Here is a 26,932-nt window from a genome sequence, read left to right on the forward strand (position 1 = left end):
CCCCATGTATTTGCCATGAAGTTATGGGGCCAGATGCCATGATCTTCGTTTTCTGAATGTTGAGCTTTAAGCCAACTTTTCACTCTCCTCTTTCACTTTCATCAAGAGGCTCTTTAGTTCTTCATTTTCTGCCATAAGGTTGGTGTCACCTGCATATCTGAGGTTATTCATATTTTTTCCAGCAATCTTGATTCCAACTTGTGCTTCATCCAGCCCAGCATTTTTAATGGTGTACTCAGAATATAAGTTAAATAAGCAGGGTGACAATATACAGCCTTGATGTACTCCTTTCCCCATTTGGAACCAGTCTGTTGTTCCATGTCCAGTTCTAACTATTGCTTCCTGACCGGCATACAGATTTCTCAAGAGGCAGGTCAGGTGGTCTGGTTTCCCATCTCTTAAGAATTTTCCACAGTTTGTGGTGATCCACACACTCAAAGGATTTATCATAGTCAATAAAGCAGAAGTAGATGTTTTTAGGGAACTCTCTTGCTTTTTCAGTGATCCAGCGGATGTTGACAATTTGATCTCTGGTTCCTCTGCCTTTTCTACAGCCAGCTTGAACAATGGAAGTTCACGTTTCATGTACTATTGAAGCCTGGCTTGGAGAATTCTCATTTTAAGGATGAATTACTTAGTGTCCACTAAGACTGAAGGGTGGCAGGATTTGAGAGCAGCAGGAATGGAGTGAGTCAGGGAGAGGGCTGTAGGGGCTGCGGTCCAGAGGCAGGTGGAAGCCAGGTTATCGAGGCTCCCTGAAGGCCATGGGAGAAACCTCACTTTCTAAATTTCATTTTTCTTTTATGTTGGAATGCACTTGATTTCCAATGTTGTGTTAGTTTCAGATGTACAGCAAGTTGATTCAGTTTTATGTATACGTGTATCCCATCTTTTAGATCCATTTTCTCATGTAGGTGACTACAGAATATTGAGTAGAGTTCCCTGTGCTATGCTGGTCCTTGTGGTTAGCCAAGAGCAAAGGTGGGGAGGAGGGATAAATTAGGAGTTTGGGATTAACATAGACACACTACTAGATATAAAATAGATAAGCCACAAGGGAATGGCCTCATTTTTTCTCTGAGATAGGAAACTTGGAAAGATCTGAGCACTGGATAGACTATATGAAGATCTCTGAAGTTAATTACACCTCTAATAAAGAAGGGCAAAATGTTCCACAGCATGCAATTTTCCACCAGTTGCCCACATTCACATCTATTTCTTTCTGGACATGAGGTGGTGAAGCTCCGCAGATTTATCAGGAGGGGCTGGGCATGGACAGCGAGTCTGCATCTTTTTTCTGAGTAACTTAATATCAGGAAGGCCGGAGGGTGGCCACTTCTGTGTCTGTAACCAGATTCAGTGAGGAGGGAAAAGAAGGTGAGTAGATGTCTGCGGTGATAGTTTTCAAAGTCCATCAGTTCAGTTTAGTTGTTGCTCCGTCATGTCTTGACTCTTTGTGACCCCACGGACTGCATGCAGCACATCAGGTTTCCCTGTCCATCACCAACTCCCAGAGCTTGCTCAAACTCATGTCCATCAAGTCGGTGATGCCATCCAGCCCTCTTATCCTCTGTTGTCCCCTTTTTCTCCTGCCTTCAGTCTTTCCCAGCATCAGGATCTTTTCCATGAGTCTGTTCTTTGCATCAGGTGGCCAAAGTATTAGACCTTCAGCATCAGTCCTTCCATTGAATATTCAGGACTGATTTCCTTTAGGGCTGACTGGTTGGATCTCCTTGCAGTCCAAGGGACTCTCAAGAGCCTTCTCCAATACCACTGTTCAAAAGCATCAATTCTTTGGTGCTCAGCTTTCTTGATGACACAACTCTCACAACCATATATGACTACTGGAAAAACCATAGCTTTGACTAGATTTACCTTTGTCAATAAAGTAATGTCTCTGCTTTTTAATGTGGGTTGCCATTTCCTTCTCCAGGAGATCTTCCCGACCCAGGGATTGAACCTGGGTCTTCTGCATTGTAGGCAGACGCTTTACTGTCTGAGCCACCAGGGAAGTCCCAATAATGCTGTCTAGGTTTGTAATAGTTTTCTTGGAAGAAGCAAGCATCTTAATTTCATGGCTGCAGTCACCATCTGCCTTGACTTGGAACCCAAGAAAATAAAGTCTGTCACTGTTTTCACTGTTTCCCCATCTATTTGCCATGAAGTGATGGGACCACATGCCATGATCTTAGATTTTTCAATTTTGAGTTGCAAGCCAGCTTTTTTACTCTCTTCTTTCACTTTCCTCAAGAGGCTCTTTAGTTCTTCTTTGCTTTCTGCCCTAAGGGTGTTGTCATCTGCATATCTAAGGTTACTGATATTTCTCCCGAAAATCTTGATCTCTGCTTGTGCTTCTTCCAGCCCAGCTTTGGCATGATGTCCTCTGATCTAAGTTAAGCGGGGTGACAACATACAGCCTTGATGTACTCTTTTCCCAATTTGGGAACCAGTCTGTTATTCCATGTCTGGTTCTAACTGTTGCTCCTTGACCTGCATACAGATTTTTCTGGAGGCAGGTAAGGTGGTCTGGTATTCCCATCTCTTGAAGAATTTTCCACACTTTGTTGTGATCTACAGAGTCAAAGGGTTTGGCACAGTCAATAAAGCAGAAGTAGATGTTTTCCTGGAACTCTCTCGCTTTTTCTATGATCCAGCAGATGTTGGCAATTTGATCTCTGGCTCCTCTGTCTTTTCTAAATCCAGCTTGAACATCTGGAAGGTCTCGGTTCACGTACTGTTGAAGCCTGGCTTGGAGAATTTTGAGCATCACTTTGCTAGTGTGTGAGATGAGATCAAAGTACATATGTTGGCATTGTGTATTATTAACATAACATAATAGTAAAGTGATTTTATAAACTCAGTGACAGAGCATCTTATTAGGCAGTTGTGAGACAACTTCGACCAGAACTGACTGATATCCTAAGAAAGCAGTCTATTTCGGAGGCTTCACTGGAGGTCACGTCACGTTATTGTCCTAACTTAGAAGTTGAGGCACAGGATTTAAGGATCAGCTTGCTTCAACTCACAAGTCAGGTAGGTGTGAAATTTGATGTGTCAACGGTCAATACGTAGGATAAAGTGTTTTAAGACACTCATTTTCATGGACAGCTTTCTTTTGTATTTTCATTACAAGTAATTTACTAGTTTTATTATCTTTAAATGCACTTGTTTCTTAAACTCTGACTTTCATTCTGCCATTTGCACTATATCTTCTCTTATGTTAGATATCCTTAGAAAAGTTGGGACTTGTGCCTCATTCTTCACAGAAGTTGATAGACTTTTTTTAGTGAAGGCTGTATTATTGTGATGAGGCAAGGCAGATAAAATCAGAGGATAATGTTTAATGGAATGTTCCAGAAAATTGTCATTTCACATCTTCACTTCCGTGAAAGGCTGTAGAATTCTGTATATATTTATTGTGTGCATTTAAGAATAACTTGTGCAGAAAGGGTTTTAAATCGGTTGAAGTCAGGCATTGCCTTCTTTTCTTTTCATTTTAGATATACTGTAAAGGCATGGAGGTACTCAGATGGTATATAGTACGTTCATCCAAACTGGAGAATTAAGAAGATTATCTAGATCCTGCCATTGAATTTTTTTAAAAAGCTATTGAGGTATAATTCATGTATCATGGAATTCACACTCTGAACATGTGTAGTTCAGTATCTCTTAGTCTAGAGAGGTGTCACCTGTGACCACAGTCAATTTTAGAGCATTTCCATCAGCCCCCCAAAGAAACCCTGCATCCCTTAGCCACCACCTATGCCCCCCTCCCATCTCCCTCAGCCCCAGGCAACCCTCAGTCTAATATCCGTCTCTGGAGACATGCCTGTTTTGGGTATTTTATATAAAGGGAATCATACAGTATGTGCTCCTTTGGGATTAGCTTTTCTCACTTGACGTCATGTTTTCGAGGTTCATCCATGTGATAGCACGTATCAGTTCTTCCGTTTCTGTTGATGGTCAAACAATAACCAGTATGTGACTAAGCCATGTATCCATCATCAGTTGATGGAGCTTTGAGTTGTTTCCGCTTTGAGGCTATTAATAATGCTGCTGTGAACATTGATTTACATGTTTCTGTGTGGACATGTTTTTATTTCCCTGTAGTGGGATTTTATCCTCAGAGTTCACTGGCTGATTTCTCCTTTTCTTGGCCTTTGCTCAGACTGTCCTTTCTGTCTTTACAGTTTCTTTTCTCTTGGGTAGTCCTCTGTTTATTCAGACCTGGTGCCCAGTCTCTCCTCCTCCAGAGCTTTCCCGACTATCCAGCTCTCATGGAGCCTTTTCTCCTCAGCCCTTGTCATCGAGCCTGTGGAGAGCAGTTTAGCCCTTAAATTTACGCTGTCGTCATTTTCTCCATGAGGGAGAATCTTGTTTAAGTACACACTAACGGGGAATATTTATTGATACACACAGCCCTTGTCTTGCACAAATGGAAAGTAACAAAAGATTACCAGAATGTGACATTTTTCTTTTCAGAAAAATGTATGGATCATCTCAGTAAACTCTTGGGAAATGGAATTTCTTTAGCTGCTTTGGAATGCAGTTCAAATGAGCAAAAAGTCTTTGTAGTTCAGAAAAAATCTTATGGGATTAGCATCCATATTTATAGATTTAGTCATTAGAGTCTTGTTTTCAGTCTACTTTTGGAGGGATTTATTGACTCAGTCCCAGATAACCCAATACAGTATCCCTTGCACTTCTTTGAAAGCCGTGGGGCATTAAGATGGGGGGTGGGGAGGAACAAGAGATATTCGACTAAGAGGGGCCTTGTAGTCATTTTATAGAGGAAAGGTAGAAAAATATTAATTGTAGAACAATAAAAGTGTAAAATCAAATACAAATGTTGTGTGAGAAAGATGATGACAGTGAAGAGTGTATTTTCTGACTCTTGGTGGTTTGAACTTCTTTCTTGATTCTCTGAATAATTCCTGGACCTACCTTCTACAATACAGATACCATCCTATTTATTTGATCCTGGGTTTGAGTTAGGCTGTGCTCAGTCCACTTACCTCATTACCAAATGGTATTGTTTTCTACAATAGATGACCTTCCAGCAGAGCTGGGAACTGCATCTTCAAAATGGCTGCACCTGGATGCAGAAGAATCAAGTCCTTTGAGAGGAGTAATTATCTATGAAGGGAATGCAAAAGAAATGTGAAAAACTAGAGGAGAAGAAAAAGAAGTTGGAGCAAGAAGTAGTGACCCTCAAAAGTCATATAGAACTGACCATGATAGAACACAGTCAAGTAGAGCAGTATATACTCGGGACTGAAGAGAGAGCGAGACGGGATCTCGTAGAGAAATGAAAGGAAGTCAGCCTGTTTCTGCAGGTTCATTTGTGGATCTGTCACGTGCTTGAATTCACCTCACTGTACATTACATTTCAATGTAGACAGTTTATGTGTTCCCTCTGCTTCCCTTAGAGCAGTTTGTTTTGTAGATTTCTGGAAGGAAAGGGACACTTGTTTCTCCCTTTAAATATTTCAGTTTCCATCACAGTTATCAGTAAACTGACCTTTCAGAATGATTCTCCACAAAGAATCCTTTTACTTATAAGACCAATTGGTATACAGCAAGACTATTAGGAGGAAAAGACAATATTGTGGTTTTATAACCGGCACCATCCTCTTGAATTATTCTTAAGTTGTTTTGTTCATTGTTTACAATTTTAAGTTGATCTTTGTAGTCTTTGAATTATCAGATTATATAAGTACTCCTATACCATTGATTCCACTTTAATTTTGTAATTCAGATTTAATTCACTTCACATTGATGATAATTGTTTTAAACATCCACTCTTTATTTTTCACATTTAAAATTGCTCTCTGAATCACTGACTCAAAACTAAAGGGAACAAGTATAATTATCCAAGTTCTAATTATTTTAAAAATGTTATCTTTTTACATTTGCCTTACATACAGGCAGCATCTCAAGAGAACTTAGAGTATTTACGAGAGAAGAATAATGTTTCCATAAGAAGTCAGATGGAACTCAGAATTGAAGACTTGTAATCTGAACTCTTGAAGATGAAAACTTTGCCAGAAGATTATAATAAAGCAGAGTGGGGAAAATATAAGCAACTCTACCTGGAAGAGGACTTGCTTCCCTGGTGGCTCAGAGGTTAAAGCGTCTGCCTGCAATGCAGGAGACCTGGGTTCGATCCCTGAGTTGGGAAGATCCCCTGGAGAAGGAAATGGCAATCCACTCCATTATTCTTGCCTGGAGAATTCCATGGACGGAGGAGCCTGGTAGGCTACAGTACTGGGTCACAAAGAGTCAGACACGACTGAGCGACTTAACTTTCTACCTAGAAGAACTCGGAGTCAGAAAGTCATTAGCAAATAAAGTAAACAAGTAGTCAAGACACAGAATCACAGAAGCTAAATTTAGTCCATTAATTTCTCTCTGAAGCCTAATTTTTATAGAGCCAGGTTCCTGAGATTAGTAGGAAGTGAAAGCTAACTAGATTAGTCACTGCCTGAGGGCGCTGTATGACAATCTATGTTAATACTGTACCAAGTTTTTCTACACTACTTAAAAGCATGCTTGTGAAATAGGGGGAGTTCACACAGGGGTGAAAGGCAGGGTAATTCACAGAGTGGCTGAAGCTAGCATGGTGACCTGACTGAGGGGGTGTGTGGAGGCTGGAGAAGTTTCCCGGCCGTCTGAAAGCAGAGTGCTCCTAGGACTCCTTTCATAAGCCCAAAGAGCAGACAGCAAAGGAGCAGGTACCCGAGGACACATTCTGCTAGTCGATGCCTAAAATAAGTATACACAAGGGAAGCACAGGTGCCCACAGAGAGGGTTCAGGGCTGTGGAGACTTGCTGCTGGGATGTGGGGTGGGGCTTCCGGGGAAGGAGCTCGGTGGGGCCAGTCTCCCTGCTTGGGGAACACGATGCCTCTCACTGTTAAGACATACACTGAATGCCGTTTTGACATTTTGCCTTTTGAAATGAAAAATTCTCTTCACATTTTTTTTTTTAATCAAAAACAGTTGCTGACATAGGCCTTCATAGAAGTAAGTGACTTTGAATGAACTTTGGAAAAGCAGGGGATGCTTGTAATTGTTTCTGGGGCTGTTTTAGCTCTCTTCAGTCTCACCCATTGACTTTCTCATCCTCCCTTCGAGATTGTGGCTCTAGGTGATTCCTCAGAGCCAAATGCTTAATTTCTCTGAGGTCATGAGAGAAACGTATGTACAAGGGTGGTGAGAGGAAGCACTTGAACGTGGCTTTGTGGGATGGTGTGTTTCTTCATCCTGACCTGTTTCCTGGAGGCAGGTTTGTCCCAGAGGCAGCAGGTGTCACTGTGAGGCCACCTCCCTTTCTCTCTGATGCCCTTTCTCTCCCTCCCAACTGTGACTTGTTACTGGAGGAGTCCCAGACACATGTGTACTTCTTTCGAACAAGGTTACAACTATCATTGATTATAGTAGGTCTGCTGCTCTGTGTTTTCAGTGTTCAAACAGTTTAATGGGAATTCCATTTACTATATGGCAACTTAAAACATTCCAATCATTTGGGGAAACATGAATGAAATTGGTGTTTTCCATCTTCCCCGGGACTAATGAGAGGCTGGCAGATGAGCATCAAACTTGAGGTGGAGAAACAGCAGAACAGATCTTTACTCAGCACTCTTAGCAGGCCAGTCCTGGAGTCCCCTTGTGTTAGAAATTTCTATAATACTTTAGTGTTCAAATGAAATCTTACTCCAAGAGCAAGTATAGTGGTTTCTACCTCAATTCCGTGCCCTTTACATAACAGCTTTGAGACTTATTTGACTAAGGGCAGTTCTATTATCTTTTTGCTTTGAGTTTCAGATTTCTGATAAGTGATTCTTGTTTTTAATTTGGTGAACTTCTGAGCTGTTTATTTGACTTAGGCACACTAAGTAAAAGCCATCAGTGACTTTTGTGGTAATCAAGGACACAGAAATGTTGTGATCTTTTTTGGTCCTAGATTTCTCATTTTTAAGAGATATTGATTAAACTCTTAAATTTTCTTGAAAAGCTGCATTTAAACTCATTTAGAAATAGAATCTTATTGCCTAGTAACTGAAAGTATACATTCAGATGTCTGGCTTACTTTCTAATTGATTTCACTTTGGCTGTGCTTCATTATCATTTCCAAGCTCTACTGCACCCGCTGCAGTTTTTCTACCCCTAAGCATAAGTGAACGACTGGCACCTAAACACTAATGACGTATGGGGTTTTTTTTCATTTGAAGGAATCATAAGAGAAACCCTTTTAATGAATTAAACCAACTTGTGATCCTAAGTCAGAAGATTAATTTCTGCTCTAGGTTAAGATTTTTTTTGTTATTTTCTTATACAAGAGTAGATCTTTAATTACTATTTTACTTATAACCTTTTAATTTAAATTTCTAAAAAATATCTTGCTGAGCAGTTATACAAAGCTTGGAGATGATGGAATTCCAGTTGAGCTCTTTCAAATCCTAAAAGATGATTCTGTGAAAGTGCTGCACTCAGTATGTCAGCTAATTTGGAAAACTCAGCAGTGGCCACAGGACTGGAAAGGGTCAGTTTTCATTCCAATCCCAAAGAGAGGCAATGCCAAAGAATGCTCAAACTACTACACAATTGCACTCATCTCACATGCTAGTAAGGGAGAAGGAAATGGCAACCTACTCCGATATTCTTGCCTGGAAAATCCTGTGGACAGTGGAGCCTGAAGGGCTGCTATCCATAGGGTCGCACAGAGTCAGACACAACTGAAGCGACTTAGCATGCATGAATGCTCTGGAGAAGGAAATGGCAACCCACTCCAATATTCTTGCCTGGAGAACCCCAGGGACAGAGCAGCCTGGTCTACCATCTGTGGGGTCGCACAGAGTCAGACATGACTGAAGCGACACAGCAGCAGCAGCAGCAGCACACACTAGTAAAGTAATGCTCAATATTCTCCAAGCCAAGCTTCAGCAATACATGAACCGTGAACTTCCAGATGTTCAAGCTGGTTTTAGAAAAGGCAGAGGAACCAGAGATCAAATTGCGAACATCCGCTGGATCATGGAAAAAGCAAGAGAGTTCCAGAAAAACATCTATTTCTGCTTTATTGAGTATGACAAAGCCTTTGTGTGGATCACAATAAATTGTGGAAAATTCTGAAAGAGATGGGAATAGCAGATCACCTGACCTGCCTCTTGAGAAACCTGTATGCAGGACAGGAAGGAACAGTTAGAACTGGACTTGGAACAACAGACTGGTTCCAAATAGGAAAAGGAGTATGTCACGGCTGTATATTGTCACCATGATTATTTAACTTATATGCAGAGTACATCACGAGAAGCACTGGCCTGGAAGAAGCACAATCTGGAATCAAGATTGCCGGGAGAAATATCAATAACCTAAGATATGCAGATGACACCAGCCTTATGGCAGAAAGTAAAGAACTAAAGAGCCTCTTGATGAAAGAGGAGAGTGAAAAAGTTGGCTCAAAACTCAACATTTCAGAAAACTAAGATCATGGCATCCAGTCCCATTACTTCATGGCAAATAGATGGGGAAACAGTGGATAGACACTATTTTTTTCGGGCTCCAAAATCACTGCAGATGGTGATTGCAGCGATGAAATGAAAAGACGCTTACTCCTTGGAGGAAAGTTATGACCAACCTAGACAGCAGGTTAAAAAGCGGAGAAATTACTTTGTCAACAAAGGTCCGTCTAGTCAAGGCTATGATTTTTCCAGTAGTCATGTATGGATGTGAGAGTTGGACCAGAAAGAAAGCTGAGTGCAGTCAAAGCAATCTTGAGAAAGAAGAATGGAACTGGAGGAATCATCCTGCCTGACTTCAGACTATGCTACAGAGCTACAGTCATCACAACAGTATGTATTTCTTTTTGTTCCTGGCTATATCCTGCCTCTGCTTCTGCCATCCCTGTAGAACTATGCACCTGCACCCTGACACTGTTCTCAGAAAACATGGAGTGTATCAACTTGTCAAGTGTCTGGTGGTCGTTAGGCTAGGAAACCCAGACTCAAGCAGTTACCTCTGTCACTGTCACTTGGGGTGTGACCTTAAATTTCTCAGTCGTTGGTTTTGTCACTGGTTTATCTTTTGCCCTCAGGAAGAATTCCAGCCACCCACCTCAGTGTGGGTCCTGCCAACGTAGTCGGCCTTCTCTCTCTACCACCCACCTCAGTATGGGTCCTGCCAACGTAGTCGGCCTTCTCTCTCTACCACCCACCTCAGTATGGGTCCTGCCAACGTAGTCGGCCTTCTCTCTCTACCACCCACCTCAGTATGGGTCCTGCTAACGTAGTCGGCCTTCTCTCTCTACCACCACCTCAGTATGGGTCCTGCCAATGTAGTCGGCCTTCTCTCTTTACCACCCTCCTCTGCCCCTCAGCTCTGCATCTAACCAGACAGACTGTAGGATCCCACAGGTGGGGTTCCCACCTCCGGTCTTTGTACGTGCTTTCCCCTCCCCCTCCTGTCTTTTTCCTGTCCTTCAGGTATCTGCTTCCACAGCACCTCCACCAAAAAGCTGACAGGATTGACACAAAGCTGGCTGTCCCTTCTGAGTGTTCCTTGTGCCATCCTTTGTATCTTAGTATTTATGACTCTGTATGGAAATTGCCTGTTTGTCTGTTGTTCCAGTTTATGGGATATCATTTTTCAGGGTGGACTGGGTCACCTTCATCTTGTAATTCCAGTGTTTGTCACAGCACCTTTGCACATAGTTATTGAGAAATGAATGAAGAATGAGAAAACCAGAAGCTCTGATACTCAGCCACATGTGGGACCAAGGGCAGAGTGTATAATTGTAATCTTGTATTTTGTTTCCTGTCATCTATAGATATGTTTCATTTTTCGGAACATTTAGAAATAGCTCAAGTTTGTTTTGTTTCTTTTTTTATTTTTAACTAATACTGAACTCAAGTATTTGAGATAAAGAATGTACTCCTTTTTCTTTCCAGCTGCTGCTGAATTTGAATCTGAGTCCTATGAGGTGTCTCCTCTAGGATCTACAGATGGGTTGAATCTGTACAAGTTTTGAAGAAAAAAATATATGATCTGAAAGATAAATGGTAAAAATTTTCCCTTCTGGACTGTTTAGTTGTTTCCCATTAAACATGATGAGAAGGTCTTTATTAAGGGGAAGTCTTTTTGTGTGTATGATGAAAATTGATATGGTATTTTAAAAATACTAATTTTACATATATTTATACTACTTTTAAGCAGTAGTACTTTTGATCCTAAGTGTTTTGTCTGCACCTAACTTACTTTAAGGCATATTTAAAACCCAGCACTATTACGTTTTCCATATTCAAAGTGAAAGCGTTAGTCACTCAGTCGTGTCCGACTCTGCGACCAATGGACTGCAGCCCACCAGACTCCTCTGTCCTCCACTGTCTTGTGGAGTTAGCTCAAATTCATGTCCATTGAGTCAGTGATGCTCTCCAACCATCTCATCCTCTGTTGTCCCCTTTGTCGTCCTGCCTTCAATCTTTCCCAGCATCAGGGTCTCCTCTGATGAATCGTCTCTTCACATCAGGTGGCCGAAGTATTGGAGCTTCACACTCAGCATCAGTCCTTCCAATGAATATTCAGGATTGATTTCCTTTAGGATTGACTGGTTTAATCTCTTTGCAGTCCAAGGACTCTCGCCAGTCTCCTCCAACACCATGGTTTAAAAGCGTCAATTCTTTGGCCATCAGCCTTCTTTATGGTCCAACTCTCATATCTGTACTCTCATATCTACTGGAAAATAGTGTCTATGTTTTAACCCCAATCTCCTAATTTATCCCTCCCTTTATGTTTCCCCTTTCATAACCTTAATTTGATTTTGAGATCTGTGAGTTGGTTTCTGTTTTGTAAATAAGCTTATTTTGATTAGATTCCACATGTAAGGGATGTGATATTTGTTCCTCTCTGAGTGACTTCACTTAGTATTGTAATTTTGAGATCCTTTTGTGTTGCTGCAAATGGCATTATTTCATTCTTGTGTGTGGGGTGTGTGTGTGTGTGTGTACACTGCATCTTCCTTATCCATTCTTCTGGTGATGGACACTTAGGTTGCTTCCATGTCCTGGCTATTGTCAGTAGTTCTGCAGTGAACATTGGGGTGCATGTACCTATTTGAATTATGGTTTTCCCCAGATACATGCCCAGGACTGGGATTGCTGAATCATATGGCAAGTTTATAGTTAGTTTTTAAAGAAACCTCATAGAGCTCCCAACAGTGGGTGTACCTAGTTGCATTCCTTTTTTTTTTTTTTTGTCTTAAAATGCATTTTTTTTTCCAACTGCAATTTTATTTTATTTTTAAACTTTACAAAATTGTATTAGTTTTGCCAAGTATCAAAATGAATCCGCCACAGGTATACATGTGTTCCCCATCCTGAACCCTCCTTCCTCCTCCCTCCCCATACCATCCCTCTGGGTTGTCCCAGTGCACCAGCCCCAAGCATCCAGTATTGTGCATTGAACCTGGCCTGGCAACTCGTTTCATACATGATATTTTACATGTTTCAATGCCATTCTCCCAAATCTTCCCACCCTCTCCCTCTCCCAAAGAGTCCAAAAGACTGTTCTATACATCAGTGTCTCTTTTGCTGTCTCGTACACAGGGTTATTGGTACCATCTTTCTAAATTCCATATATATGTGTTAGTATACTGTATTGGTGTTTTTCTTTCTGGCTTACTTCACTCTGTATAATAGGCTCCAGTTTCATCCACCTCATTAGAACTGATTCAAATGTATTCTTTTTAATGGTTGAGTAATACTCCATTGTGTATATGTACCACAGCTTTCTTATCCATTCATCTGCTGATGGGCATCTAGGTTGCTTCCATGTCCTAGTTGCATTCCATACGCAGTGTAGGAGAGTTCCCTTTTCTCCACACTCTTTCCAGCATTTATTGTTTGTCGATTTTTTGATGGTGGCTATTCTGATTGGCGTGAAACGATACCTCGTTGTAGTATTTCTGCATTTCTCTAATAATTAGTGATGCAGAGCATCCTTCCTGAGCATCCTTTCATGTGCGTTTTGGTCATCTGTGGGTGTTCCTTACAGAAATGTATATTTAGAGCCTGCACGCATTTTGTGATCAGGTTGTTTGTTTTTTGATATTGAGCTCTTTGAGCTGTTTGAATATGTTGGAGATTACTCCCTTGTCAGTTGCATCATTTGCAAATAGTGTTGCCCATTATGTGGGCTGTTGTCTGTCTTGTTTATGATTTCCTGCGCTGTGCCAAAGCTTTTGAGTTTAATTAGATCCCATTTGCTTATTTCCGTTTTTAATAGTCATTATTCTAAGAGGTGGATGAAAAAAGATACTGCCTTAATTTACGTCAGAGAGTGTTGTGCCTATATTCTCCTCTAAGAGTTTTTTAGGGCCTGTCCTTATATTTAGGTCTTTAGTCCATTTCGAGTTTATTTTTGTGTATGATGTTAGGGAGTGTTCTAATTTCCTTCTTATACCTGTAGCTGTTGAGTTTTCTCAGCACCACTTATTGAAGAGGGTGCTTTGCTCCTTTGTACAGTCTTGCCTCCTTTATCCTAGATTAATTGACCATAGGTGCGTAGGTTTCTCTCTGAACTTTCTCTCTTGTTCCATTAATCATTCAGTATATTTCTGTTTTTGTGCTAGGTCCAGTGTTTTGATTACTGAAACTTGCAGAGTAGGCTGAGGTTGGGGTACCTGATTCTGTCAGCTCTTGCTTTTCTTTCTCAAGATTGCCTTGGCTATTTGGGGTCTTCTGTTTCCATTACACACTGTAAAAGTTTTGTTCTAGTTCTGTGAAAAATGCCATTGGCAATTTGATAGAAAATGCACTGAATCTGCAGAGAAGGCAGTGGCACCCTACTGCAGTACTCTTGCCTGGAAAATCCCATGGACAGAGAAGCCTGGAAGGCTGCAGTCCATGGGGTCGCTGAGGGTTGGACATGACTGAGCGACTTCAGTTTCACTTTTCACTTTCATGCATTGGAGAAGGAAATGGCTACCCACTCCAGTGTTCTTGCCTGGAGAATCCCAGGGAAGGGGGAGCCTGGTGGGCTGCCATCTATGGGGTCGCACAGAGTCAGACATGACTGAAGTGACTTAGCAGCAGCAGCAGCAGCAGCATTGAATCTGTAGATTGCTTTGGGTAGTATAGTTATTTTGACAGTTATATAGTTTTAATGCCGCTTTGACTTCTGTGTTTATTTCAGTTTCCCGTTTTTCCTTCTTAGTTTAGGTAAGGGTTTATTGATATTGTTTGTTTCTTTCAGAAAATGAACTTACAGTTCTTGCACATGCACACTTGTCAGGCTGGCCCACCAAGCCCCTGTGCGCATGGGCAGTGTGTTTTGAGGTGTTGCTTAGCAACGATCATTCTGGGATGAAAGATTCTAAACCGTTGAACTTCCCAGCTGGGAGGTGGTGGCAGCTGCTGTAAACTGCTGTAAACTGTAAACTGCTGTAAACTGTAAACTGCTGTAAACGGCAGAGCTGTAAACTGCTCTGGTTTACCTGTAGTGCTTGTGTTGGGTTTAGGAGACTCTGAAGAGCTGAGGGGGAGGTGAGGTGTGGTTGGAGCTTGTAGGCTCTGTGACAAAGAAGATTTTTGGCTTCAGGAGTAAGAAGGGCATTTCACCCTTTGGCTCCTCCATCAACCCGGTGAGAGAGAGCAGTCATAGAATCAACTTCCAGCCCGGGAACTGCATCCGAAATGAGGACCTTGGAAAGATCCACAAAGCTGCCAGTATAGGCAAAGTAGCCAAAGTGCTGCAGGTTCTGTTGCTCGGAAAGAATGGCCTGAACGACAGGGACAAGATGAACAGGTAAGCGGGGTGGAAGGGCCTGGTAGGGGTCCCTCCTGTGAGTTTCCCCTCCAAGGCTCTTGGACACCTTCCTGGGATCCAGCACCCCAAAGACTTTATAGGCAGCAAAAAGCCTTAGCTGATTTCAGACCCACTTGTAATTCCCCTCATGGGGGGCACTTTGCTGATCGTTTTGAAGTCATTTAACTGAATGTCAGTAGTCACAGAAATGAAATGAAATATGAATAGCATCTGTTTTTTCTGTCTTCTTCCTCCTTTTTCTTTGCATGGGTTAGCATGATGTACTCATGAGTAAGAGCTCTCAAGTTCTGTAGCCTTCAAGAAATCTTCTGGAACCTCCTGGCTCTCACATTTTTTCTCATGTGATTTATGAAAACACTTCTTCATGGATCGCCTATTGTGGATCATGGCAGTGGACAGATTTCTGATGTTGTCAGCGTCTTATTTTTAATGTATACATTTTTATTCTGTAAGGTTATATATTACAGAAAACTGCCTAGTGAGCAAAATAATTCCCATGATAGGTCAACTTCTGGATTAAAAATTAAAAATTCAGCTCCAATTCAATATCCGTTTTATATCAGTGTACAGTTAGGTATATATGTTCTTTGCTGAAGGACCTTAGAAGACAGGTTTGAAGTAGGAAGCTGGCTGTGTCCTTGAATAGGAAGACATTTTCTTAGGATGTATGGTCTTTCTATACTTAAACCAAATCAATGTATTGTGATTTTAAATTTTGGGTTATCTATGCTGCCTTTAATTGTGATGAAATTAAAATTTTACATGGTAGACTTAAGACTTGCCCTTCTTGATATCAAAATGTGCTGTAAGTGCCCACAATGTCTTCATTACTAACAACTGAAAGGGGGATAGACAAATGAATGGAACAGAATAGAAAATGCCCAAACACCCAAATGTATGTAAAGCTTTAGAACTTGATACTGGTGACATTTTCTGTTAGAAAAGATAAATTGTGTGTAGATGATGGAGAAATAACCTGATAAAAGAGAAAAGTAACTAGATTTTTATCTCACCAAAAAGTTTCAGATGGAGTGTGGATCAAACATTTTAAATATGCACAGTGAGAAAAGTACCAGAAGAAAACTCAAATTCCTATTTACACAGTTTTTTTCTGCTGACAGAGACCTTCTTTTTTTTCTATTTCTATTGTTTCTTAATCTTAATTTTTTTTAATTGGAGAATAATTGCTTTACAATGTTGTGTTGTTTTCTGCTGTATACAATCATAAATCAGTTCTAAGTATACATATATCCCCTTCCTGGTGAGCCTCCCTCCCACCCCAAAGACCTCGATAAGAATTATTTCAAAATTCTTTTTTTGAAATAATGGAGTTTCCAGGATTTCAGCACAAAAAACCCCCCAAAAAACAAAAGAAGGAAATCTGGAGGTTGAATTAGCATTTTAACAACACACAAAAAATTAAAACTCTCTGTCAATCAAGCTGCCTATAGACAAGTCAGATTAGTAGACAGGGCTGGTCTTTTTGACACTAATAGGGATGTAGCAGAGATTAAAAATAATTTGTCACTTTCAATTATTTTTTAGAATTTTTTTTGAGGATTGATATCTTCTGACAACTTTCAGCCCTTTCATAAGTCAAGGGAATCTTGGGAGTTGCTTGGCGGTCCAGTGGTTAAGACTCACTGCTGTGGGCCCAGGGTTAGATTCTTGGTGGGGTAACTAAAATCCTGCAAGCTACCAGGATATATGTACACCATAAGGAATATAGGCAATATTTTATAATAACTTTAAATAGAGTGTAATCTATAACAATTGAGAATCACTATGTTGTGTACCTGTAATATATAATAATATATAATATGCATCATCAATGCTTTCAAAACAGCAACCTTAAGCAAAAAGACCTAATGATAATTAGACCAACAGGAAAAATAAGCAAGGAACAAACAAAAATGCTACTAATTATAGTTGTACAGACATTGTGAATTATAAATTTCATTCCAATGTCAGAGGTGTTAAAATGTGAGAAAATGAGGATATTAGAATCATCGAAGTACAATGCTGTCTGTAATCCTCAAAATATATCTGCAAAGGAGGTGTCATATCCTTTGACTTCATTGAGATGTTGTCCTTGTAAACTAGTAGTACTAGTAATAAATATGATAATATGACCTAACAGTTACTGAGCTGTTGTCTGTGCCAGGAACGGTTCTGCACCCTTTGCATGGCTCTCATGTAAGCATCACAGTGCTGTCCTGTGAAATAACTACTACTCCCTCTCCATTCTGTTGATGAGGAAATTGAGGCACAGAGAGGCTGAGCAATGGCTAATGAGTGACAGAGTGAAAGTCAAATACAAACCCAAGTTGAGCTGAATCCCAAGGTCACGCTCGTTCTATTCAAGTAGATGGTTCTTTCATTACTGTGGTACGAAGAGCTAAGGCAAATATAGACTGTTCTTACTCCAGAAGAAAACGAAATATTTGTTTTAAAGTGATAGGAATAGCATGCTATTGAATGTTTTCAATCACAGGAACGATTGTTTGCTTTGAAACAGTAACACTAGAGTTTCCTAAAAACTGCTCTTGCTTTTGTAGGACTGAGCTCCACTTGGCCTGTGCCAATGGCCGTTCAGCAGTGGTAACTCTCCTCCTGGAGAGAAAATGCCTGCTTAGCCTCTGTGACAATGAAAAGAGGACAGCGCTGATGAAGGTATGGAGCAGCGAACCATGTCCACATGAGTGGGTGTGATTTCCTGAGACTAAAAGTGAATTTATCTCATTGAAATATAGCAAACTGGTGAAGCTTGTGGCCTGTTTACTTTGAATTCCTAGAATTCACACTCTTGTTTCTTGCCACAACACTAACAGGCCATAGAATGCCAAGAGGAGGAGTGTGCGACTCTTCTGCTGGAGCATGGTGCTGACCCAAATGTCATGGACGTCTGTGGCAACACCGCTCTCCGCTACGCTTTTGCCAGAATCTATCACTCGCAGCAAAGCTGCTTTCCTATGACGCCTATATAGAAGCCAGGAACAAGGTATCGGTCACCTAACTTTATTTACCAAATATTTGTGAATCATTTTTTTAATATACATGTGTTTTATTTACAACAGTATGTAAATAGGGAAACTGAATAGTGTCCATGAGGCCCTGTTATCATGGAAACAGTTCCAAATCCGAGTCAAGGGGCAGGGATGAAAAATGTCGGCACCCCCAGAAAGGGCAGAGCTCTGTCTGCCACCCACCCTTCTACCTTAGAAGGAAGGCTTTCCCATTAGAAGGTGCGTGGGAGTGGGTGGTAGGCTCCGAGCCCACAGGAAATGAAGGCCTGTGGGGAGTGAAGTGATGTGGGCACTGGCTGTTTACAGGGGCTCAGGGAATGTGAGCCCCTAGGGGTGGGCAGAGGAGGAAGGAGACCCAGTGCCCAGCAGGGAGGCCTGGGTGAGTGCAAGTGGGCCTGGGAGGCAGCAGGCCTGGAGCCCTGAGCCCTCCAGGACCCCGGGTTCTGAGATCCAGCCAGGCGGGTCAGGTCATGTTTGACACCCAGCAAGGGCATTCTCTTGTGCTGGTGACCACTTGGTTCACCAGGTACCCCTCGGGGTCTCCTGCGATCAGCCCCGGGGAGCTGCTCCGCAGGGTGGCAGCTGTGCCTGGGGAGCTGCCCCTCGTGCTCTTTCTTCAGGAAGCATGTGAAGTCCAGCCTCTGCAGCCCCGCCAGGAACTCCCTCCACTCTCACAGGTGGCCTCCGTTTTCCGTGTTTGGAAGCTCCAGCCTTCCCTGAGTGAAAGTATTTTGAAGAAACCAAATTGTCTACGATTTCACTTTAATCCTGATATTTCTCAAGCATTAGAGAGTAAAGCATTCCTTTATGTGTTTATGGCCGGTATTCGTGATAACACTGCACTTGTTAAAGGTAAAACATTTTCCAAATAATTTCCCCAACTTAAGGTTTTTTTTTTTTTTTGTAATCACTCTAAAATAACACAGTAAAGCAAAATTTGCCTCAGTAGACTTTGTCTTAAAATTCAAACATAACGAAAGCATTTTACAACATAATAGAAATCTTAACTGCTGTTGACAAATTCCCATTTTATTAAAAATGGTTTCTATAAACACGGTTTCTCTCTCACTGCCCAAGTCTTAAGAGGGTAAAAGGAAAGAAATGGAGCAGGCAGGTGAAAAGTGCAAATCGAGCTGGAATTTTGGCAGTTGGGAAATGCCAAGAAGAGGGTTTATTTATTTTAACATTTATTTATTTGGCTGTGCTGGGCTTAGTTTCAGCATGTAGGATCTAGTTTCCTGACCAGGGGTCAAACCCAGGCCCTCTTTACTGGGAGCACTGAGACTCAGGCACAGAACCACCACGGAAGTCCCAAGATTTTGGTTTGTGCTTTTTATTCCCTTCAGTGTATATATTTCTGTGAGGTGCTTTTCAGTTTTCAGGAATAATAGTTGTTATTTTGAAAAAGAGTGTGAGTGAATTGTAAACTTGCCTAGGTGCCAGTTTTAAGAAGACTCTGAGCAGAACAGACTGGCAGTGAACAGGTGGCGATTAAATGGGAATTAAGAGAGAAGAACAAATAATTAACTGATTTATTATCCTATTCTGGCAGAACCATCCACTTAGATAAGAGTCTAGACTCTGCTCTCCCATCTACAATGTCTTGATGGGAAGGAAGTAAGGGGTTTATAAATAATGAGATCAGGTTGCCTTTTGGGTTTACTAGTCCCTATTCTACCACTGTTTACCCAGTAAATTTTTAAAAATTGCAGTTTTGATGACTCTTGCCTCTTACACTTTTCTTTTTTATTCAAACCTTCATGTAAGAGAAGGAATTGGCCGTGTGAGTAAGAGATGAGACTGGAGTGGTTGCTGCATTAAGTCCCAGCTATATTCTGCTGGTGAACCACAATTATTTGGGAAAACGTATTGAAAAAATTTACAAGCCTAGGCTGTTCCCTGAAGATTTTGACTGAGTAAATCGAGGAATGCTTGGACATGTGCATTTAGAACTATTCCCTTGAGATTCTTTTTTAAAAAATATATATTTATTTTAATTGGAGGCTAATTACTTTACAATATTGTACTGGTTTTGCCATACATCAACATGAATCTGCCACAGGTGTACACATGTTCCCCATCCTGAACCCCCCTCCCACCTCCCTCCCTGTACCGTCCCTCTGAGTCATCCCAGTGTACCAGCCCCAAGCATCCTGTATTATGCATCGAACCTGGACTGGCAATTCGTTTCATATATGATATTATACATGTTTCAATGCCGTTCTCCCAAATCATCCCACCCTCTCCCTCTCCCACAGAGTCCAAAAGACTGTTCTATACATTTGTGTCTCTTTTGCTGTCTCGCATACAGGGTTATCATTACCATCTTTCTAAATTCCATATATATGCATTAGTATACTGTATTGGTGTTTTTCTTTCTGGCTTACCTCACTGTATATACTAGGCTCCAGTTTCACCCACCCAATTAGAACTGATTCGAATGTATTCTTTTTAATGGCTGAGTAATATTCCATTGTGTATATGTACCACGGCTTTCTTATCTGTTCATCTGTAGACGGACGTCTAGGTTGCTTCCATGTTCTGGCTGTTATAAACAGTGCTGCGATGAACATTGGGGTACACGTGTCTCTTTCAATTCTGGTTTCCTCGATGTGTATGCCCAGCAGTGAACCACAATTATTTGGGAAAACATATTAAAAAAATTGGCAATCCACTCCAGTATTCTTGCCTGGAAAATCCCATGGACAGAGGAGCCTGGCGGATTTAGCCTGGCGGGATACAGTCCATGAGGTCTCAAGAGTCGCACACGACTTAGGAACTAAACTAGTACTACTAACTATTAAAAAAATTTACAAGCCTAGGCTGTTCCCTGAAGATTTTGACTGAGTAAATCGAGGAACGCTTGGACGTGTGCGTTTAGAACTATTCCCTTGAGATTCTTATCCAATCCTTGATGAATAACTATGGAGTGAACACATGTAATTTCTAAATGACATCCTTCATAAAAGAAAGTAGTCTCCTGAAGTTTGATCAATGCTAGCTACTTCCGTCAGCTCCCTCCTTTCCAACAACATTAGCCAGACTTTTTCTCTGCCCCTGTGTTTGAGATATTAAAAGGAGTATCTTTGGCAGTATCTATGGGCTTTCCTTTTCCTTCCAACCACTCTTCATTCAGTGACACTCTGAGAGTCTTTAGCGATTTCCTCATGGCGAAGTCACTTTGTAGAGTCTGACCCTTTAAGGATTTTACACCTTCTCTTACCATCCAGGTCATTAGGTCAATAGATGTTTGTTACTAACAGGGTTTTCCTGACTGCAGTAATAGTAACTCATGAGCCTTTTTTGGTGTCAGCTGCAGGACAGACTCTTGCAGTGTATCTGTTAGAATTGCTGATTCCTGGCATAAGCAGATGAGAGCTTTAAAACCCCTGAAGTTAGTTAATAGTACAGAGGGGAATTGTTTTAAGCATTTATTTCCAGCAGGCGTGGAAACTCATTATCCATTTGATTAACAATCTAGAAGAATTCTAGAGATAGATTGTAGTTTCAACAGGCAGTGGAAACATTCTTGACTGTGAATTATGAGTCTTTTTAAAAGAATTTATGTTTACTTGAATTATGAGTCTTAATAGCCATATTTATTACATATGGGGACCCACTTTTTTTGTGAAACATATGATACTAAAGAAAGGAAAGGTTTCACATACAAATATTTGCTTTATACCCACCTGTTTGGAAACAGCAAACATAAAACCAAAAGTGGGCCATAAACCAAACATGGCCCTTGGATATGTTTAGTTACCTCCACACATTGAGTCAACATTTCAAATTTAGGAGGCTCATGCAGAAGTTCAGGCTTCTCCAAGGACCAAATCTGGATGCCCTTGAGCCCATCCTACTGTTTGGTCTGCATGCAGAGGCCACGCCTTCTTGTGGGACATGTGTTTTTGGGGTTACCGGTCTCATCTGACTTTATCACTTACTCAGGTCATCAGCTTTCCGTCCATAAGCATTTGAATTTCCAATTTTTGATTGATAGTTTATTTTGATAAATATTTGAAGCTTTTAAGACAATCTAATTAATCTATTGTTGATTTCATGTTTTAAAATATATCTTAAGAATGGGATTGATTTTTAAAATTAGACTTTTTAAGTTGATTGTGGCGGTTTTGCACCGAGTAACTCTCACAAACACACAAGATTATAAGGGACAGCTCAGGGAGATGTGGTGGAAGAGCAACTCCCCGAGAAAATGTTGAGCATGTATTTATTGGTAATTTTATGTTGCAATCTTTAACTAAGAGCAGTAAAGCAAGACAGACACCAGAACTCTAGGATTTTGGAAGCTTCCTTCTGGTGGTCTGGAGGTAATCACATGAGAGTCATCAAGAAGGGTCTTTGAAGAGAAGGTGGGGAGGGCGCTCATTCTGCATGCAGTTAGCATCTAGCGAATGCTGACCTCTCAGCCAGAACGTCTAACTTAAGGAAGGGCAGTGGAAAGAGCAAGCAAGGAAGAGAGAATGAGTAAGATTAAATTCCAGGAGACTTTTCTGAGAAAGCAGTAAAACAGGGTTCCCACAGTTGATTTTTTGAAAAAAAGAAAATGTTTCTCTCTTTGCATGTTCATGTAGAGAATAATATTCCCACTGGAATGTCTGTAAACCTTTTGAGTTTACTCATGGTCATCCTTGGATAGGTTATGCATGCTACAGATAGTATTATATATTTCTGCCTCAGCATTGTCCCTAAAATATGCAATTGATACAGTAGCTAAATGATACCCACACCCCCTGCATTGGGAGCTTAACACTTAGCCATTGGACCACCAGGGAAGGCCCAGAGAAGGAGCAGATTAAAAAGAAAGAAGATGCACAGGGTGATGAGGAGGAGGGGGCTCTCTTTCATTTACTTTCTGGTTTTTATTTTTAAGTTCGGAGAATCTATTACATGATTTTAATTTCAATTTAGAAATAGGTTAACTGTGTACATTAGAAATGGTTTTCCCTGTTTTACAGGATGATCTGACACCACTGTTACTTGCTATACATGAAAGAAGAGGGCAAATGGTGGAGGTTTTAGTGAAGAAAGAAGCAAATATACATCGGTTGATAAGATGAAAAGGTACCGTTGTTCTTTTTCTTTTAAAAACCCTTAGTGCTGTTCTAGGATGGTAATATCCAGATTAAATGAATAAGAGGATTCATTTGTGATCAACACATCATCACTTAGGTAGAAAGTCAGTTATTCTGACCGGGAATCATGAACAATATATAGCAAGAATGTATAGCAGGATTCATATTCCTTTATAATATTGACTGATCTCATATGCAACCTGTTTGTTTGGTTGATCTTGTAATAGCTGAGGGAGTTGAAATTAGTTTTATTGGTTTAATGCAATATGGAGTCTGCTTTTTAGTTTACCTCATGACAGTATCGAGTTTCTTAATTCTTTTAAAAGAATTCTTTAACCTCTACTTTATATGTATGTATTTTTAAAAGATGCATAGTAAACGTAAAAGACTTGATTTTGTCTTTTGGATAACTCTTGGCTTTAAATTACTTTGTTTAAAGAATGCTGATGTTATTAGGTTTCAAAAGAGTCAGATATAACATAGCGACTAAATAACAACAGCCACAAAAAGGTGATTATGACTCACGGTCACCAGATCCTGTGGACTCATCAGGTTTTATCCTTTCTCATTTTAGTACATTTTGATATTTTCATTTTTAATGCAGGTAGAAGGAAGAAAGATAGCTTTGATTGGATAAAAGTTTTAACAAAGACAAGTCAGAGGTGGACAATACAGATGAAAATGATGGGCTTTAGATTCAAACTAGGTTCAATTCCTAGGTTTCCTACCAATTAGGGTTATTTATCATTAGCAAATAAGTTTCCTAATATGAAAGGCAAATAGTAATGCATCTTTCAAAGGTGCCTGTGTGTAAGAAAGATTTTATATATAGTATTTCATTTTCAGCGCCTAGCACATGCTTGTCCACATCATGAACTGCCACCATGACTATTTATATTCCCATTATTATCAATATTTTTGAATTAATCGTGCAAGTAGCCTTTCCTAGTCAACCTCTAGCTGACTTTGAAGCTGAATATATCAGACTAAGGAGGAAATGGGGAATTCATCCCTTAAATAGTCACCTGCCTCAGATAAGTGACCTCAGCATGGTTTCTTGTCCATCAAGGACTTTATTATTATTTTTAAAAAACATTTATTTATTTGGCTGCGTGGGGTCCTAGTTGTGGGAACTCTTAGTTGCAGCCTATGGGATCCAGTTCCATGACCAGGGATGGAACCTGGGCCCTCTGCACTGGGAGCCTGGAGTCTTACCCCCTGGCCCACCAGGGAAGTCCCCATCAGGGACTTATGAAATAGTAAGTGCTGCTACCTGGCATCCCAGTGGGACAGGAGGCTTCTTTTCTGTCCCTTCATTTTAGCCTTGGAGGTAATTTACAAAGATGAACACTTGAGCCTGTAAATGGTCAGTTCTTCATGAAAGGGCAAGGCGTTCACTTGGTGAAGCATATCAAATTAACTGTGTAAGTAAGTTAACTCAGCTTCCTGAGGCTGAAGTCATCTCTCTGTTGTTTTAGAACAGCCCTCATGCTTGCTGTCAAGTATGAATCAGCAAATGTTGTCAGACTTCTTCTTCAGCAAGGTGTTGACATCTTTTCTCAAGATGTTTTTGGATGGACTGCAGAAGAATATGCTGTTATTAGTGGTTTTAATATGTAAGTGTTCACATTAAAATGCCAGTTCTCACTCAACTGCAGCCAAAAATAATTTTAACTGTTACTTGCTACGTGACCAGTGAGAGTTCCAGTTTGGTGCAGGCAGTTTGGAGAAAGGTGGTGAGATGTTCCCCCTCAAGAGCTGAAAGCCAAGCAAAGGCCACTTAGTGACTCTTGGCTGTGGGCTCGGAGTGCTTTATCTCAGGACATGTAGACCTTGATCCTTAGAAAGGTTGACATTAGCCATTTCATTCCAAGTGTGACCTCTCAGTATGGGGTATGAACACTGTCACACTTGTGATATTTCTAACTAGTTCCTTGGGTTTTGAAATATTTAGTTCAGCAGCAAATCCTGTGTTTTTCCTGGAGGACTTGCCTCTCTATACGCTTCCGCTTGAATTTTCCAAGAACCCAGTAGATTCCCTAAGATCAATGAGACAGTCCTCTTGCACAAGTCATTTGAGGGGAGAAAACAGTTCCTTCTCACCATTCTGTTGCTTGCATTGATTCTACTGCTGCAGCACTGCTGCTACAGCTGGTCTTGACAGGGTCTGCTTGGCAGGTGGATCTGGAGTCTGGATGTGGCTCTATAAAGACCTTTAATAAAATCATTTTAAAAGGAAAAAAAAAAAACTCATCCTGTAGTGGGCTCACGATTGACCTTTGCTCCGGAACTTTAAGGTGATGCACACGTAGACTTCAGAGTGAGAGCTCCTTTGTGTTCATACATACGCTTGTCGCTCAGTCACTGTTGCAAAGCACCAGCACCCAGTTCGGGCAGCTGGGCTGCCTAGCTTCCCCCCTCAGTCAGAGACCTTATGTGGAGCCCACGTGTAGGCCTAGATCTTCACGATGAGGTGCCCTTGAGGCTCTTATTTATCTTTTCTGCTAGCAGATGTCGGGGGGGGGGGACCATTTTAGGCTGTCAGAGAGGGTCAAGTGCTCCTGCAGGGATTGAGCGGACTTCCCTTTCTCCTTTGTATCTAGACTTGAACCTCAAGGCGGCTTTCTGTCCTGTGGGGGCACCTTTTCTTAGGTCACAGGTTCCCTGTCATCCTTCCCAGAGTAGTGGGTGCCAGCTTGCCTGAGATTCCCTAATTATGCTTGGCCCCTCATGGGATCTGTTTCCTGGAATAATGAAAATCTTCCAATGGATTCCTATCCGCCTCTACCTTAAATGTTTTCAGAATCTGCCCCATAAGGAACCCATTTCAGCAGAAATCCCTAAATCTCAAGTATTTGAGATAGTTTTTTTGAGATACGGAATTGAGAGAGGTAAGCCCTGTCTAGAGCTTGCCAGTGTCCACTGTAAGAGTAGGGATGTGTCTTCAAGTGAACTGGAGAGGGACATGGAGATTAAGCATCATTGTCAGAAAGATCTGCTGGTTCAGAGTCTGAGCAGGTAGAGAAGGAAGAGTAGTGGTCCAGGCCAGGTCTTGATTGTGATTAGCTCTTGGTGTAATTAGCTGCAATGATGGGGGATCGTTATGTTCTCTAATGTAGTGAATGCATATGTTATAAATAAATTTAGGTACACATTATTTCAGAGCTGAGATTCTCTATATTACAAACCACAGAGAACAGCTGATCACCAGAATTAATAACAGTTTCATGCAACACCTGAATGTTAAACGTATGAAAAAGCGCACATCGGGTTTTACTTGGAAAGTAGTTCCAGCAATGAAGTTCAAGAACAAATTATTTCATTCTTTGACTGTTTCGGCAAGCATTTGCTGGGTATATTATCTCATTAAATCCTCTTAATCCTCTTGTGAAATCAGGCAGTAAGATCCCAGTTGTGTAGAGGAAGACTGTGAACTGAAGAGAAGCAAATCCTGCGGGAACAAAGTGCAGTTGGTTATAGAGCTAGGATTTGCAAGCTCGAGAGAGTTTTCATATGCCAAGCTGAATCTAGTTAGTTATTGGAGCTGTACTGCCCTGAGCTCAAGACTACTTCATCTTCCTTTTCTTTCTTTCTGCAAGGAGATCCAACCAGTCCATCCTAAAGGAAATCAGTCCTGAATATTCTTGCAAAGACTGATGCGGAAGCTGAAGCTCCAATGCTTTGGCCATCTTATACGAAGAACCGATTCATTGGAATATACCGATTCTGGGAAAGTTTGAAGGCGGGAGGATTCGGGGCCAACAGAGGATGAGATGGTTGGATGGCATCACCAACTCAATGGACATGCATTGTAAAACCTTCAGGAGTTGGTGATGGACAGAAAAGCCTCGCATACTTCAGACCATGGGATCGCAAAGAGTCGCACACAACTGAGCAACTGAACTGAACTGAACTGATGTTGATATTTTCATAAAATTTGAAAAACAGTGTAGATGCATGAAAATATATGAATAAAATTATATGAAACAGA

The 26,932-nt window shown here is 41.0% G+C and overlaps 1 protein-coding gene across 2 annotated transcripts; it reads left to right on the forward strand.

The window, feature by feature from the left end:
* The first annotated feature begins 5,927 nt into the window (after positions 1-5,927).
* Positions 5,928-26,932, forward strand: LOC147361230 (ankyrin repeat domain-containing protein 30B-like). Of its 2 annotated transcripts, none has more exons than XM_086334970.1 (8): positions 5,928-9,853; positions 10,949-11,059; positions 14,595-14,801; positions 17,381-17,495; positions 17,654-17,823; positions 22,825-22,930; positions 24,420-24,557; positions 26,541-26,932. In XM_086334970.1, exons 3-5 carry the CDS (start codon positions 14,794-14,796, stop codon positions 17,807-17,809), a joined length of 279 nt encoding a protein of 92 aa, XP_086191096.1. In that variant the 5' UTR covers positions 5,928-9,853; positions 10,949-11,059; positions 14,595-14,793; the 3' UTR covers positions 17,810-17,823; positions 22,825-22,930; positions 24,420-24,557; positions 26,541-26,932. The 2 variants fall into 2 exon arrangements, with proteins under 2 accessions (XP_086191096.1, XP_086191097.1); XM_086334971.1 differs by having other exon boundaries at positions 8,217-9,853; positions 24,425-24,557.

Source organism: Bos grunniens, chromosome 13 (genome assembly GCF_055505025.1).
Source record: "Bos grunniens cultivar Pamir isolate PY7600 chromosome 13, Bosgru_T2T1.0, whole genome shotgun sequence".
NCBI classification, from domain to species: Eukaryota; Metazoa; Chordata; class Mammalia; order Artiodactyla; family Bovidae; genus Bos; species Bos grunniens.

Coding starts and splice junctions, on each gene's coding strand:
- LOC147361230 (XM_086334970.1), top strand. Junction 17,496..17,653: donor AGAGGACAGCGCTGATGAAG/GTATGGAGCAGC, acceptor CAACACTAACAG/GCCATAGAATGCCAAGAGGA.